General features: G+C 48.1%; 1 protein-coding gene across 6 annotated transcripts in view; it reads right to left on the bottom strand.

The window, feature by feature from the left end:
- PTK2 (protein tyrosine kinase 2) overlaps positions 1-15,658 on the bottom strand; it is a 260,594-nt gene that overhangs the window by 110,977 nt on the left and 133,959 nt on the right. For all 6 annotated transcript variants that reach the window (XM_035012006.1, XM_035012007.1, XM_035012003.1 and 3 more), the window contains 2 exons: positions 12,052-12,106; positions 307-447 (listed from right to left, as the gene is read on the bottom strand). In XM_035012006.1, the coding sequence (XP_034867897.1) occupies positions 307-447; positions 12,052-12,106 (196 nt within the window). The remainder of the gene's footprint in view (positions 1-306; positions 448-12,051; positions 12,107-15,658) is intronic.

Here is a 15,658-nt window from a genome sequence, read left to right on the forward strand (position 1 = left end):
ATGGTTTCTTTGGAAAGATTATTCGAATAGGTTAAACTAGCCCACAGGGAACAGTCCATTAACAAATCACTGGGCTGGAATAAAAAATCCAATTATCAACACAGGCATGCTTTCAAAAAAAGATGAATTCATCCTCACATTAATACATTTTCTTTTTTCATTTTTCCCCACTGTAAAGTGACAAATATTTTCATGTTGTTAAAAATGCGACAAATCGGATTTCAATCAGAAATGCAGACATACATGGATAAGAAAAAGCAAAAGAAACGAAACCCAGTTCCCCATCTCCCGTGTCCCCATACTTACACCCAGAGCACACTTGAAGCATTCTTTATCAAATCTGTACACCGGGGAGAGGATCTCAAAGAACTTCAGAATACTTTCTTCTCTGTTAAGGTTGGCAAACTGTCTAAATGTCTGTTGGATCAGCTTTCTTAGTGTTTTGGCCTGCACAATAAAATCACAAAAATCACTTTACAGTCAACAACGCACAATAGTGAATGTCAAGGCTATCTTTCCCTCCCACCACTCGCTCCAACCTATATTCACATCACTATGAAATGCCATTATTTGTCAAAGCCTATTTCCTTTTTTAAGTAGCTGTAATAAAATGCACACAGTATAAAATATAGCATCCTAGCCCTTTTTAAGTACACAGTTCAGTGATTCCAAGCTTTACTTCTTAAATAGAAATTTATAAGGCAATAATTTGCTTATTAGAACATGTGGTAAAAAGTTAGGCATTAAAAAACACGTACTATCTTAAAAAATTAAACATAAAAAATAAAATAAAAAACACGTACTACCTATGCACACAACGGGGAGCTGGCAAAAGCTTAGATAGGAAGGCACTCACATATCCCACTGTTAGGAGGGTAAGTTGATACAACCTTTTTGAAGGGCAATTTGGCAGCACGGATAAAAATACCTTAAAAAACCTACAAATCTGGATCCAGAAATTAAATTCCAAGGCACTAGTCTTTAGAAATGATTAAAGAACTCCACAAGGACTCAGCCACGAGGAGGTTCAGCGCAGAACTATTTACAGGAGCAGTTGGGTTATATGCATCATAATATGTCTGCCTATGTTGTATAAGCCCTCAAGACCGTCGTGTGGAACGAATTCACTGATGTGAAAATCCCTATCGTGGTGTCAGGTGAGAGAATCTGGTGAAACAATCTTGTATGTGCAATACAGATGCCTTTAAAAGGAAGGCACCGTTGATGGGACTCACACAGGCACGTGTGGGCACAGGTGTCCACACGTATCCACACAGAGAAGGCGATGGCACAACTATGCCCCTTTCCTGTGTAGTGGGATCATAGGTGATCTTCCAGACCATTTTTGCACATTTGAGCATTCTATTTATGCACCACAAGCATCTGGACGGTGGAGGGAAGGGCCCTCCAGGCGGCAAGCCCATAGCCCATGGTTCATCAGCAGCAGCCTGGGGAGGCCCATGGGGAAAGGATGCAGAATGAGGTGTGAGGAAGAAGGCTGGGGGGAGGAGCCAGCCGCAGGAAGCACCCAGCTTCCATCCTGGAAAGAGACAAAGTCCTTGGGCACCTTGGGGAGAGTGACGTAATCTGACACGTTGGCTGCCGTGCTGTGAATGGTATGAAGGCAGTAGGAGAGACCAAGAAGGAGGGTACGGAAGTAACCTAGGCAAGAGGTGAGCAGGGTCTACGCAAGCATAGAAGCAGAAAGGGGTGAGAAGCAGATTTATTCTGAAAAACAGAACCAACGAGATGTACTGAGAGGCAGGAGTTACCACGAACTCAAACGGTAGGCCTGTGGGGAAGCAGGTTGGCAGGTGAAGGTCTTGCAGGAGACCCGGGGCCCAGCTGGGAGCTCAGCGTGAGGTGCACTCAGACAGGAATCAGAGCCAGCAGACCGGAGAAGACTGGGGGTGGCAGAGGGAGAGGAGGTGAAGGGCCTCATCCTCCAGAGCATGCCCATCTTAGCAGGTCAGGGAGATGTGGCTGCTCAGGCAGCTAGGGGGTGGCCCACCAGGGAGGGGCACACAGAGGTGACAGCCCACTGCAGTGGCTTGAAGGCCCCCGTGTGGTCAAGGGTTTACTGGATCTGGGACACTGCAGAGAGTGAGCTGACAGCTAGGCCCTGTGGTCAAAGAGTGGGACAGAGTCCCAGCGGCCTGCAGTTACTGGGGATGAAGCAGACAGTGCGAGAGGCCGGGTAGGCCGAGGACAGGGTTCAAGGAGCCGAGGGAACAGGTGTTGCAACGTGGCCTTCATTTTAAAGGCTTGCGCTGCTCTTGTACAGAGGGTGTGGAGGAGGGTGTGAGAAGCAAAAAGACCAGCCACGTTCCTGGAACAGACCACCCAAGAAACATGAGTGGCACAGACCCCGAGCTGGTGGTGAAGCAGAGAGCCAGGCACCTTTGGGCCACTCGGGTGACTGTATGCGGGATGGCAGGAAAACAGGCACCTGGGCAGGATGAAGGAGGAGGTTTCTGGATGGAGTGGAGGGGCAAACAGAAGGGGCAGCTTGGTAAAGATAAAGTCACACTGACTCTGGACGTGGGCGTGACTCTTACATCTGGACCTGAACCATCAGGCAGACAGCTGCATACAGAGCTGGAGCTCAGAAGAGGGCAGGGCTGGGGACAGCACTGTCAGAGTCCACCAGCTGACGGATTCACAGATGGCTCCCACCAACCAAGTGGAGGTGGGAAAGAAGAGAAGGCTGCAGCCAGGTCAGCGGGCCAAGAGCTGGTTTTAACCAGGGCCGGGGCTCTGACGGGTGAGTAATACAGTGGAACTGCAGGTATTCTGATGAGGATTAATGGCAGTTGTAGACCACAGTCTAAACTGAAGAGAAGTAAAACGGGCTCAAGGTTAGCAAGGCTTCACTAGCAGAGAATATGAACAATTAGCTTTGGATGCTCAGTAAAGAAAAGTCTGGGAAACATATTTTGGGGACTGCCCATCTAAGCACTGGCCATGAGCCAAGGGACTGAAAAGGCCACTCTTGTCATGGGCTGAGATGGCACGTAATAGTTGTTCTGACTTCAGGCTTTGCAAATACTCTTGTGGCCTATTAGGTCCGGCTGTCCGCCAGGAGCGTGTAGACTGGCCACGGAGACCTGAGTAAGAGCACAACTCCAACCTAACAACGCTGAAATAGACAAAATGGAAATAAAATCTGGTCTGTCCTGTAACCGAGGACACTTCACTCCCTAGCATGTAAGCGGGAAGACAGCTCTGACTTCTGTGATTTCAATGGCCTGAGGCAGGGCATACTGCCGCCGGGTGCTCACGTGCCCATCGAAGGAGAAAACCAGTGCACAGAAAGCCCCAGAATGCCCTCCTACTCTTCCTACAAGTGCAGGACACCGTAAACTAGAATATGGCAGCAGCTACAAAGGATGGTTGTCTAAGGAGCATGGGGACTAGAACACAGTGACACATCATTTTTATTAACGTTAATTAAAAGTTGATATAGTCACTCAGGCCTCTAAGAGGAATACTTCCACTCAGAGCCGATGAGTAATGACATGCGGCGATTAAAACCATGTCAAAGAGGTCCAGAAAAGCAGCCAATTCTCTGCCTTGTAGCCAATTCCCAACAAGCCACTTGTTTAGAAACAACTGACAATACTCTACACTTACACCTGCTCATCTGTGCAATGCTTTAAAAAATGTGTCACCCAAAGAGGTTTCTCTCTGAAGTGGTGAGACAGAAGTCTCTCTTTAAAGCCGAGCAGCTCGGGCACCTGGGTAGCTCAGTTGGTTAAGCGACTGCCTTCGGCTCAGGTCATGATCCTGGAGTCCCGGGATCGAGTCCCACATCGGGCTCCCTGCTCAGCAGGGAGTCTGCTTCTCCCGCTGACCCTCCCCCCTCTCATGTGCTCTCTCTCATTCTCTCTCTCGCAAAAAAATAAATAAATAAAGCTGAGCAGCTGAAGTCTGGTCTTGAGCATCAGACTTACACACATCCACACGCCCACCTGAGACTTCCACTGGACTTCCCCCATATCCGAAAGCTGACAGGCCACAAAGAGAACTCCTTGATTGCCCTCCAGGCTCAGCACCCCATCTCGGCCAATCTCCCAGGTGCTTAAGGTAGAAACCCAGGTGGCAGCCCCAACCCCTCTTTCCCCTAACCCCTTAAGCCTCAAACCCCCAAGTCCTGCAAGTGCTTTCAAGTGCTGTCACAAAAAGCACATGGTGTTCTTGAATGCTTTCCACCATGCCAGCTCCACCTTTGCCTGAACCTCTGCGACAGCCCCCCAGGGGTACCATCACACGTCGCCAGGTGCTCTTTTTAAAACCTGACCTGGATCACCTCACTCTGCAGCTTCAACCCTTAGGAACTTAGGAAACTGAATCATCTAACTATGCAAGTACTGAGCATGAGATGCCTCAAGGCCAACGGGGTCAGGGGGAAGAGCGTGGTGGGTGAACAGGTTCAGCCTGAGAGTGGCAGCCAAGTCAGGGGCCGTGTCATCACGGGCCACTTAGGGAGGCTCAGGGAGGGCACAGCTGCTTTCTCGTCTCCAGCCTCCCTCTATCTCTGCAGCACCCTCAGAGAGAAGTTCTTCTATCACACCCATCTTACAAATGAGGAAACAGAGGCACAGAGAGAACAAAGACCCCAAATCTCGGAGCTGCATGGCAGAGCCAGGACCAAAGCCCGAGCAGCCTGGTGCCAGTGTCTGCAGTCCCGATGAGAGCATCGCTCCCCCTCCCGGAGGCCGTCAGCTCGGGGGCTGAAGCTAGCCGAGTGACCAGGGCCTCGGGGGTGCAGGCACGAGGACAGGGCTCCCAATGGACCCTGCGGCTACCCCGGCATTTCAACAAGCCCTGGTTAGGGCAGGAGCCTGGCCAGCAGAAGGCATGCAGCACACACTGGGTGCCTAACAAGTATCTTAAAGGAATGGGCAGGTTCAAGAACAAAGAAAGGACACTGTCCCATCCCACTATCCTCTACCTTCTGTGCAGCACCGAAAATTGCAGCCAAAAGTTTTGGTAGAAGAGAGCTGGTGAACTTACGAGGGAGGGAACAAGTGTGCTCAGGAGCCTCACATGGGGTTGGTCCTTTATTACAGCAAATTCAATGACGTTGCTGTGCAGACCTCCTGCTTTCCAGTCTTTTTTTTTTTTTTTTTTAACATTACAAAGCTGGTTGTAAAAAAAGAACTCACATGTAACAGGTAAATGCATGTATGTGAAAATACAACGTAGCACCTCCGAGTCCCTGTGGATCCTGTCCCACTGACCCCGTGACAGGACTGCTCCCCACCGTGCTTCCCCTGCAGTGTTCTGTCCCTCCACCCACCGCCAGCAGGAGGACCGCTTGGGGCGTGAGGCGGAAATGCGAGGCCAGGCCCTGCTCCTCTGCCCTCCTCCCGCATCAGCCGCATGCCCTCAGGGCTCTGCCCTAGTGCTCTCCTTGGGCAAGACTCTGCCTTCTGACCTTTCCCTCAGGCTCGAAACAGTGTGTCCCGAGAATCAAGGAACACCAAAGAGTGCCCGACTTCTGCGACTCTATGATGGGATGGAAGCCATCAGCCCGGTGCTCCTGCTTCATCCCCAACACCCAGCAGGGGACCCCAGCACCTCAGCATTTACCTGCTGGGAATTTCTGAGTTGCTGGGATGGCCTTGAAAGTGGCAACTACGAATGTGTATCAACACAGAGGGTCTGAGGGACAGGTTTCCTGCATTTGTCCCACATCAGTCTCAGGCAGCCGAACGTGCGGACAGGTGTGATCCCCTGCAGGCTGCTCTCGCACGCGGGCCCTGCACAGCAGAAGTCTCTCGGGGATGAGGGCGGCCCCAGGATCCACTCAGGATTAGTTTCCTGTGCTCACAGAAACAACCCTGGTTCCAGGCAACTCCGCGGCCCCTGGTCAGGAGGGAGTGCCCACACTTTCCCACAGTCTGCACTTCCACGTTGCTCCAAGCCTCGTGTCCAATGCCGGACAAGAACTAGAAAACCCTGCTGTCTGAGAGGAGCCCCAGATTCGTTTCTATGAGAAGGATCTTGTGGCCAGCACCGTTTCTTTCCCACTGTCTCAGCGAGGAAACAATTCCACAGGATCTAACCTCCTGGACTCTCCCAGTGTTAATCAATACACTTCCAGAACTGGCTGGAGCAAGCCTGACTGTTGTGCATCGCATTCTGTTCTATTTATAGTTTCAACTCTCGCTTTGTGTTTGCCTGGATTTAGGAAACAAGGCCTCTATCTTTGAATGCTGTTCAATTTGAAACCGATCCCTCCACAGAGAAAAAACTACCCAGAAAGTGATACTTCTTCCTAATGAAGCAGTGTTATTAGGTTGGATCATCAGAAATTGCTACAATTTAGCCACTGTGAACAATGAAGTAATTTTTATTAGTCAGCCTAATATTTATCAGATGCTGCTAACAGCAATGAACTTGCAGGGCTTCCCAGATGAAAAGGTTATATAACGTAATGCTAAAGAAAATTTGCAATAAAAGAATAATAGGTAGAGAATACATTAATTGAATTCTTTCATCCACCCACCCACCAAATGCTAAATATAGATGTATTAACAGTGAGTGCAAAGTGTGCTTTTTAACTGAGATATATCTGACATATGACATTGTATTGGTTTCGGGTGCGTAACACAGTGATTCAGTATTTGTACACATTGTGAAATGATCACCCCAGTAAGTCTAGTGAACATCCATCACCTCACACAGTTGCCAATTTTATTTTCCGGTAATGAGAACTTTTAAGATTTACTCTTTTGGCAACTTTTGAATATGCTCTATAGTATTATTAACTATAGTTACATGTGCATGACATCCCCGTGACTTATTTATTTTATAACTGGGAGCCCGTATCTTTGACCACCTTCACCCATTTCACCAACCTACCACCCCCCACCTCAGGCAACCATCAATTTGTTCTCTGTATCTATGAGCTTGGGGTTTTTTGTTTTTAGATTCTACATTTAAAATGTGAGATCATACAGTGTTTGTCATTTTCTGTCTTATTTCATGCGGCATAATGCCCTGAAGTCCATCCGTGTTGTCACAAATGGCAAGACTTCTTCCTTTCTTTTTCTGGCTGAGTAATACACCACATCTTCGCTATCTGTTCATCCGTCAATCCACTCCCCCTGGCGTCCCCACACCGTCTGGCATGCGGATGTCAGGAACTGATGAATGCGAACGGCCGCTAAGGCAGGCATTTCTGTGCTTGATAATAGTGTTAAGCCTGCAATGGTCACCTGTTAATCTTAAAAATGAGAATGAGGACTATTTTCTCTAAGAATGAAACTAAGTGTTCCTGACAGTGCTCTAGGAAACCCCTTTATTACTTGGGAAGTTTACCGATGCTTCCAAGGACTGTGAACTACTGACCTCTTAGCATTTCTACTTCTGAAATTAGATTTCTACTGTGAGTTATATTCAAATAAATTGAAATTTGGCTATTCTAGTTGCTACCTCATTTTTAGATTTACACAAAAGCTGCAAGGACAGGACTCAGAGCCCCCTTAACGCCCCTTACCCCACTCCCCTGTGGCCCACCTCTCACAGGACACTAGCGTGTTTGTGCAGAACACTGGGACTAGCTCCTAAACCTCGGCCTTGACTCTGATCTCACTGGGCCGCCCACTAACACCCTTGCAGGGCCTCACACTGCATTTACTCATGTCTCCTCTGTGTCCTCTGGCTGGGACAGCTTCGTGACACTTCTGGACCATTCCTCAGGTTGGCTCTGACTGTTTGGTTTTACTGGTACAGTGTTTTTAAAGATGTGCCTCCAGCACTATGAGGATCAAAGAGACAGAAACTTAAAATATCTTGTAAATTATTCTTAGTAACTTAGGCACACACATCTCCTGTTCCATTCTGTCATCCATCACGGCTTACTTAAGTTCCATCAAATACAACGAGGTACTCTCCCGACTCTTCAATGTGAGCCTTTGGGGAAAGCAAGTATTAATGGATCTGGCCATTCCACGGGGCTGCTCTGGATGAAACAAGAAGCTGACATGAGTTTCCTGTTAGTGGAAGTTTCGCTGGCAATAGTTTGGAAGAAAGGACCCTGTACCGCAGCTGTTCCCGCCACACGGGAAGGACTTGGGTGGCAACCAGCGCAGCGCTGAAGATGTTTATGCAGAAGGTAAAGAAATGTTGGTCTATGGAAATGAACTACTGATTAAGTATTTAAGAAGCCAAGCAGACTTTACTTGCTGTACAAAATTACATTAGGAAGCAGGTGGGAAGTAAGTTCTGCTGAACTCAGGTGAGAACCACTCGATGAATCTACACCTACACCAAGCAGTAGCCACAAATTCTCTTCTCCCCCGCGTGCAACGAAATCAGCAGCGACTGAACTTCTCAAAACACAACTGCTCTTTATTTGGTTCAGGGCAAGTTTTCTCAAGTTCCCCACAGTCGGTGCCTCCCGTTCTGCTCCCGTGGAAGTCACGGCGCCCGGGCCCCATCACGGCACGTCCCTTACCCGCCCCCAGCACGGCCTGCTTGCAGCCTGTCCTCCATGCCCTGAAAGCCGCACAGTGAGCAGGCCCACGGCCTGCTGGGAGGGCCACCGTGGGGCTCAGCTGCCCTGACACCACTGGCAGGACAGGGAGGCCAGTCATCGGGACAGATCCGAGGGACAGCCTGCAAGAGGCCTGGAGGGGCGAGTCCAGTCAGGGAAGGGGGCTCGTGTGCGGTGCGGCAGGCGTGGAGTGGCAAGCACGCGGGGCTCTTGGAGCCACTCTCCTGAGCGGGCCTTCCCTACACGGCTCCCAGCTAACTCGGCTCATCTTCCCAGTTGCTCTTCGAGCTGTCCACTCTGCCACCCGAGTAAGGTCTACTTAACATTACCGAGTGCCAGGCACCATGCCACCCACGGCATCATCGGGGCCCTCGTGGGTCTTAAAATATAGTGGAGGCAGACAGACAAAAGGAAATAACTGTGAATCCGAATTTGAGAAAGTAAAGATTAAGACCCTGAGCAGGGGGGCGCCTGGGTGGCTCAGTCGTTAAGCGTCTGCCTTCGGCTCAGGTCATGATCCCAGGGTCCTGGGATCGAGTCCCGCATCGGGCTCCCTGCTCGGCGGGGAAGCCTGCTTCTCCCTCTCCCACTCCCCCTGCTTGTGTTCCCTCTCTCGCTGTGTCTCTCTCTGTCAAATAAATAAATAAAATCTTAAAAAAAAAAAAAAAAAAAAAAAAAGACCCTGAGCAGGGTCCTGCAAGAGGAGGATGGGCCTCCGGCTGTCCCTGGGGTGCTGAGGACACTGTGCGAGGCCAGGTCTGGGAGAGCCGGCCACGGGGCGGGGTGCTGGGGGAGGCTCAGGCCTGTCCCCCCGCGGACCTCCTTGGGCGCTATGGGTCACCTGGGCTACACTTGCACCAGGGTGCCTGTGACCTGTGCCACAGGGGCCCCCTGTTTTGAGTATGAGCATCCTTTTTCAACGCAGAGTGATTTGTTGGGGCTCCCAAGCGACAGGAGCCACAGCTCCGGTGACAACTGCTCATCCGCCCGCACACAGCTTTGAGGAGACTGCTGGAGCCGAGAGGCTGCCCTGGGGCTCACACCGGAGTGGGCTCAGCACAATACTGACATACACAAGCCGTTTTCACATACTTTCCAGCTTTTTAATTTCACATTGTAGTGCATTTTTCTGTTCGGTGAAATGTAAATTTGCTAAAGAACCGTGTCTTCTACTTGTGTGAATGCCTCCTCCCCACCCTACCAGCCAGCAAACTGCAGATTCATGCCCAGGGGCATCCCCTCCACTCGAGGATCTACCTTCCTAGGCCTTCTCGGCACCACAGCACGACTCTCCAGGTCAAACCGAGTCTCCCGTCCTCCCAACTCCAGGAGTACAGCCAACCCGCACCTGACAGCCCTCCAGGAGGACACAACCCCACCACTCTCACGTACCTTCAAGCACCCCGGATTTCTCCTGCAACCCCTCCCACCCCGCCAAACTTCACTTAAAGCTCTTGCCTCTGTCTTCCACCCCCGGGCCATGTCACTCATGCCAATGGTCTGGGAACTACCCAGCCCACCCATTGCTGTGTGTGGCCTTGACCATCTGCTTGGATGGAGATGGTCACACTGCAGGAGCTGGTTCCCCACCGATTCACTCCAGCCTTTCGTGAGTAGCCCAGGGCACTTGCATGAAAATAAAACAACAGGATAGCAACACTAGAGAAAGAGCCCGAAACATCAGAGAGAGTATACTTCTCCTCTGCTCTTAACTGTGTTTATTACATTTGTAGAGTGCTTTATACTTTAAAACAAACACTTCCGTATCTGCTTCCCATTAGATTACTGAGAAGCTGTGTGAGCAAGGGAGGCCCTTACTACGTCCTCCATGACGCTCGAGCAAGCAGCACCCAGAGCCTGCACACAGGGCCTTTGTCACCTGGCATTCGGTAAATTGTACCAACACTATGACCCAATAATAGGCCATGGGACATAGTCAACAATATGTAAGGAACAAACAGTAACAGCACAATGGCCAAGCAACTCTTGTGTAGAAATGACTAATGCAGGGCGCCTGGTGGCTCAGCTGGCGAAGCGTGTGCCTTCGGCTGAGGTCATGATCCCGGGGTCCTGGGATCGAGCCCCACATCGGGCTCCCTGCTCCGCGGGGAGTCTGCTTCTCCCTCTCCCTCTGACCCTCCCCACCGCTTGTGCTCTCTCTCTCTCTCTCAAAAAAAATAAAATCTTAAAATAAATAAATAAATGATTAATGCAATAAAAACTGCTGGACTTGGTATTTTATCGTTATGAGTAAGCAGCTCGGTGCTCCTTCTCCTCTTCATACTAGATAACACCTAGTGAGTTCTGTCTGTGTTCATTGTTCTCAAACTTTATATTTATGAACTCATTAATCCTTGTATGAAGCCCAAGTGTTAGAAAGTGGTTTCTTTTTTTTTTTTTTTTTTAGATTTTATTTATTTATTTGAGAGAGAGAATGAGATAGAGAGAGCATGAGAGGGGGGAGGGTCAGAGGGAGAAGCAGACTGCCCGCCGAGCAGGGAGCCCTATGCGGGACTCGATCCCAGGACTCCAGGATCATGACCTGAGCCGAAGGCAGTCGCTTAACCAACTGAGCCACCCAGGCGCCCCAGAAAGCGGTTTCATCCCCACTTTACAGATGCGGAAACTAAAATACAGTAAAATTAAGTAACTCGGCCAAAGTCCCATGCAATTCATGGTGGTGAGCTCCGAATTCTTCAGGGCAGGTTTTCTGACCAATACACTCTCGTGTAAAATCATTTAGAAAGCTGCTTGGAGGGTCTTCCATGTGACCCCGCTGGTACAGAACACCACCTCTGTGATAAAAAAAATCAGAGCAGTAATGGCCACCATTTACATAACCGTGGTAAGTAACATACAAAATTAAGCTGTTAAACACTCACCCCAACCCTACAAAATACTATTTTCTTCATTGTGGAAATAAAAAACAGGACCAAGACCATGGGGCTCAAAAATGGCAAAGCTCCTATGAGCCAGACTCTATTCTGACCAAAGCCTATGCCCTCCCTCCACACTTGAGCATCTTGGCATGTGCTCTGGATTGGCTGGAATCCACACCTCAGAGCCCCGCGGCATCCCTCCCTGCAGTTCCCTCTGCAGGGAGGGAGAGAAGATGATGCTCTGCAAAAGTTACCCATGAGGAGGAGTGTCCACGTGGTTGAAACAAGAGAAGAGAGATCTTTAAAATGCACTTCTATGTGCACGTGTGCACGCAGACACACCAACATTCAGCTACCACTGTGATCTGTTTACACGCTGCTTCGTCACTTATGTGGATCAACATACCTGAGACCACAAAGACCTAGGTGACAAAGCCTACTGTGCATACTTGTACTTAGCTAAGCATCACACATAACCAACAAGTGAAACCGTGACTTTGTGGGAGAAAGCTGTGCCTACAAAAATCGATTTGCCATTAACACCAGTAAAATAACTACCAGCCTTTTTACATTGTAACTTTTACACGTAAGGGAGAAAACCATATACCACAGGGAGGTATTTACATAACGTGGTCATCTGATTACGATAAAGCAGATTCTAATTACCTTGACAGAATCCAGTAAACTCCTAGGAAAAAATCGCTTCAAACCAACATCTTTTCTGAAACATAAAAAGAAGCGTATTAACAAATAACACCACCAAATCAATTAATATAATGACATTGTGGCAAGAACATAAATGCAATTTAAATTATTTATCCTTCCATGTATTATTCAGGAAGGGAGGAAGCAAAATAAAGCTCCAATTTACCAGCACAGTCAAGGAAGGGGTGGGACACATCATTTTCTAGATATGAGTAGAAAACACCAATACAAGTTGCTTTCAGTAGAACATCTTTTTCCTGTTTTAACCCTCACTGCTGAAAACCATTCTATAATTGTGCCTCTTGGCAGATGGCAATGTCTGAGTTCACAGTGCTTTATAAGGTTTGCCTTATAAATACCAGTTCCTACTGGGTGACATCGTATTTGTAGACACAGCAGACTGGCCAGAGTAGGAAAAGGTGTGGGATATACCATGGAAGCTTAAATAAAATTCCTTGAATTAATCCTAAAAGTTGACTATTTTTTTTAAGTAAACTTTTTTTGATTAAGGAATTCATTCACCTAACCAAAGTTTATCATCTCAGTTTCACATAGGAAACTAAAAGTGAGAAATTAGATGATTTGCTTAAAGTCAGAAAGCTAAAAGTGTGGAAGGTTGGAAGTCCCAGTGATTTTCTTTAGATCAGGCTACAGAATTAATCATTACTATCACAAGACTCAAAACACTCTGGCTAAGCAGACAGACCAGAAAAACCAGCTCATTCTCTTCCTACTTCCTTTGGTACTGAGTATGTCGGGATTTTTGGTCACTAGAGGGCCCTTGTGTGCTAGTAAAATGAAACAGCCTTTGCAGCCATCAGGGAAAGTCCGGAGACAGGTGGAGGACATAAAAGGATCAAGAAGGAGTAAACTAAACAGTGGCATCTTTTCAGAATTACATAAGGAAACTATAAGCTAAATAGAAAATATTTTTAAAAATACAAAAGGGATGACTTCTTTATCCATGATTGTTAAGTTAGCTGGCATTATAAATGAAACTATAGAAATCACATGGAGTTTATATGGTTGATCCCATATCCAAACATTTCAACCCCCTATTTTATAATCTGACTACTAGTTAGTACTTGCTAAATCCAAAACTGGTCTCGGTCCCCATTCTTTTTCATTGTTAGTATGTTCATGACAGGCTTCTGAAATTCTTTCTCGACTTCCAGGACACACTGTTTCCTGGTTCTACCTACTAGTTAATTCATACAACCCTGGTTTTCCATTTATTTTTCTAACTACTTCGCTTTGTAACTTATCTTTCCAGATCTGCATCATCTACTGTGACTACAGGGTGTCAAAGAGGGCGAAGTGTCCCCCCAGGGTCTTCCCTTTCTTGCTGCCTCCTAAACAGAAAGGGACTTTGCACTTAAGGGTTTGGGTGCTAGCCACTGTGGGAAGCAGCACAATAAGCACGTAAAGAGAAACAATGTAGAATTTTTAGGCACCATTCCTGAGCACTGTCTCCCCTATTTTCCTTTCTGGGCAACTGTTCCATACTAAAAAGCACTTTTCATACAGAGAGCTCTGGGCTGGAATCTTCACTTAGCCACAGGATGGATCTGGCTATTACTAAATACCTATAAACCTGAGGTTATCTATTTGTAAACTGGGAATGCTAAATCCTGCTGCAAACGGTGATGCTGAGGATGAAATAAGAGTGTGTTAAGTCCCTACAACTCTTTCCTCCAGAAATACCGTAGGCGTCCTCCTGTCCGGTGAGAGTTTGGTCCACATGCCTGGCTCCCTGTTGTTTGAGCAGAAGGAGGTGGGACTCTTCCACCAGAAGCAGAATATACACTGGGGGTCGGGGGAGGATAAAACCGGAAGAGCAGGTGGGAGGAAGGCTGGCAGGTGCCCAGGGAAGAGGCGGTGGGAGGGCAGGTAGCAGAGGAAGCGACAAGGAAAGATTCAAACCTGTGGAGCGCCCAATGACTGGACACGTGAGAGCACTCCATGCACTGAGAAGGGGAGGCTGGGGGTGGGATCTCTTTCAGATGTGTGGGGTACAAGCAAGGTGTATGTGGCCTCCTAGTGCGGATTTCAAGGAGGCAGTTGGCCCCCAAAATGGATGAGGGGGACGTCCCCTTCCCAACTGTGAGACCAGCGTCACCATTAGTCAAACAGGTAATGCATCTACTTTTCTTAGAGTCAAGTGGAAAGTAAAGAATTTATCACACTCATTTCTGTCACAAATGGGGAAATTAAAGATGGACCCAAAGGGTTGTATGTTTCATGAAAAATGAGAGAGGGCATACTTCTGTGAAAACGAAGCCTATTTCTAGGTGTTACTTTTATTTCCAAGATGAAGACAGCTCCATTTGGGGGGGGCGGGGAGCTAAGGTCAACTAATGCTGGCAAGTATACAGTTTAGTTTTTCTATTTTTGAGCAATGGATTTCTAACATTTGTCCCTATCTTAGACCTCTTTTAAATGTGACACCTGGGGCACCTGGGTGGCTCAGTCAGTGAAGCGTCTGCCTTCGGCTCAGGTCATGATCCCGGGATCCTGGGATCGAGCCCCACGTCAGGCTCTCTGCTCAGTGGGGAGTCTGCTTCTCCCTCTGCCCCTCCCCCTTCCACTCATGTTCTCTCTCACTCGCTCTGCTCTCTCTCAAATAAATAAATTTTAAAAAAATCTTTAAAATTTTTTTTAAAAATCTTTTAAAAAATGTGACACCTGGCAAGTAAGAAACTAAAAATGAGGCTGAAGTATGCAAAATCATTGGAAAAATTCAACAACACATATCCATTAATCAGGAAGCCAATCTACTCTAGGCTTCCTGGTGGAGGATGCCGAGGAACCCCAAGGAGCATCTCGGGTGCTGCGTTCACAGTTTTAGGGAGAGCCTATTACAGACATCCAAATTTAAACCCTCTCCTAGGACACCCAGCAGGGACAGGCAGCCTGTCCCACTTTCAATGTGAGGCTGCCTCTCCGAGCTGTGTGTGTCTGGCACTGGGTGACAGCGTGCCCTCTGATGTGTAGCAGTTGAGTCTTTAGCTTCCTGTGCCATAAAACGCATCTGAGCCCAAATTCTACACAAGTGTGAGATGATGTGAATCAAACAATAAAAACTACTTATATGTCTTCCACAAAATACAACTACTGGCCTTTATTATAATGTAATTCTTTACTAACACAAACACTTGTCAAGGGGTAGTTCCTCACTGGACAAAAATCTAGCTACATGAAACTTTTAGAATACGGCCAAACCCCAACTCCAAAATTCAAGCATTAGGTTGCTCGATTCCCACACGCATTCAAAGGAAACTTCCAAACCCACACACAGCTGACAAGCTATTAGCATCAGGTGAGAGCTGCACCGTTCACTGCAGTAGCCAAGCAATATATACTTAAGTTAGCTCAGATTAATCTAAGAATCCAGTTCCCTGTCATGGTGGCTGCATGTCAGGGGCTCAGCGGCCTTACATGGGGAGGGGCTGCCTCGCAGGCCAGGGCGGAAAGGACATTCCCACCATGGTGGGACGCTGCGCTGGGCTGCAGCAGGGAACCCAGGACGGCAGGCACCCCGACTCTCCAGGGCTCAGGACCGTGGCTC

This window comes from Mirounga leonina, unplaced genomic scaffold (genome assembly GCF_011800145.1).
Source record: "Mirounga leonina isolate KUSES-001 unplaced genomic scaffold, KU_Mleo_1.0 Mir_165, whole genome shotgun sequence".
NCBI classification, from domain to species: Eukaryota; Metazoa; Chordata; class Mammalia; order Carnivora; family Phocidae; genus Mirounga; species Mirounga leonina.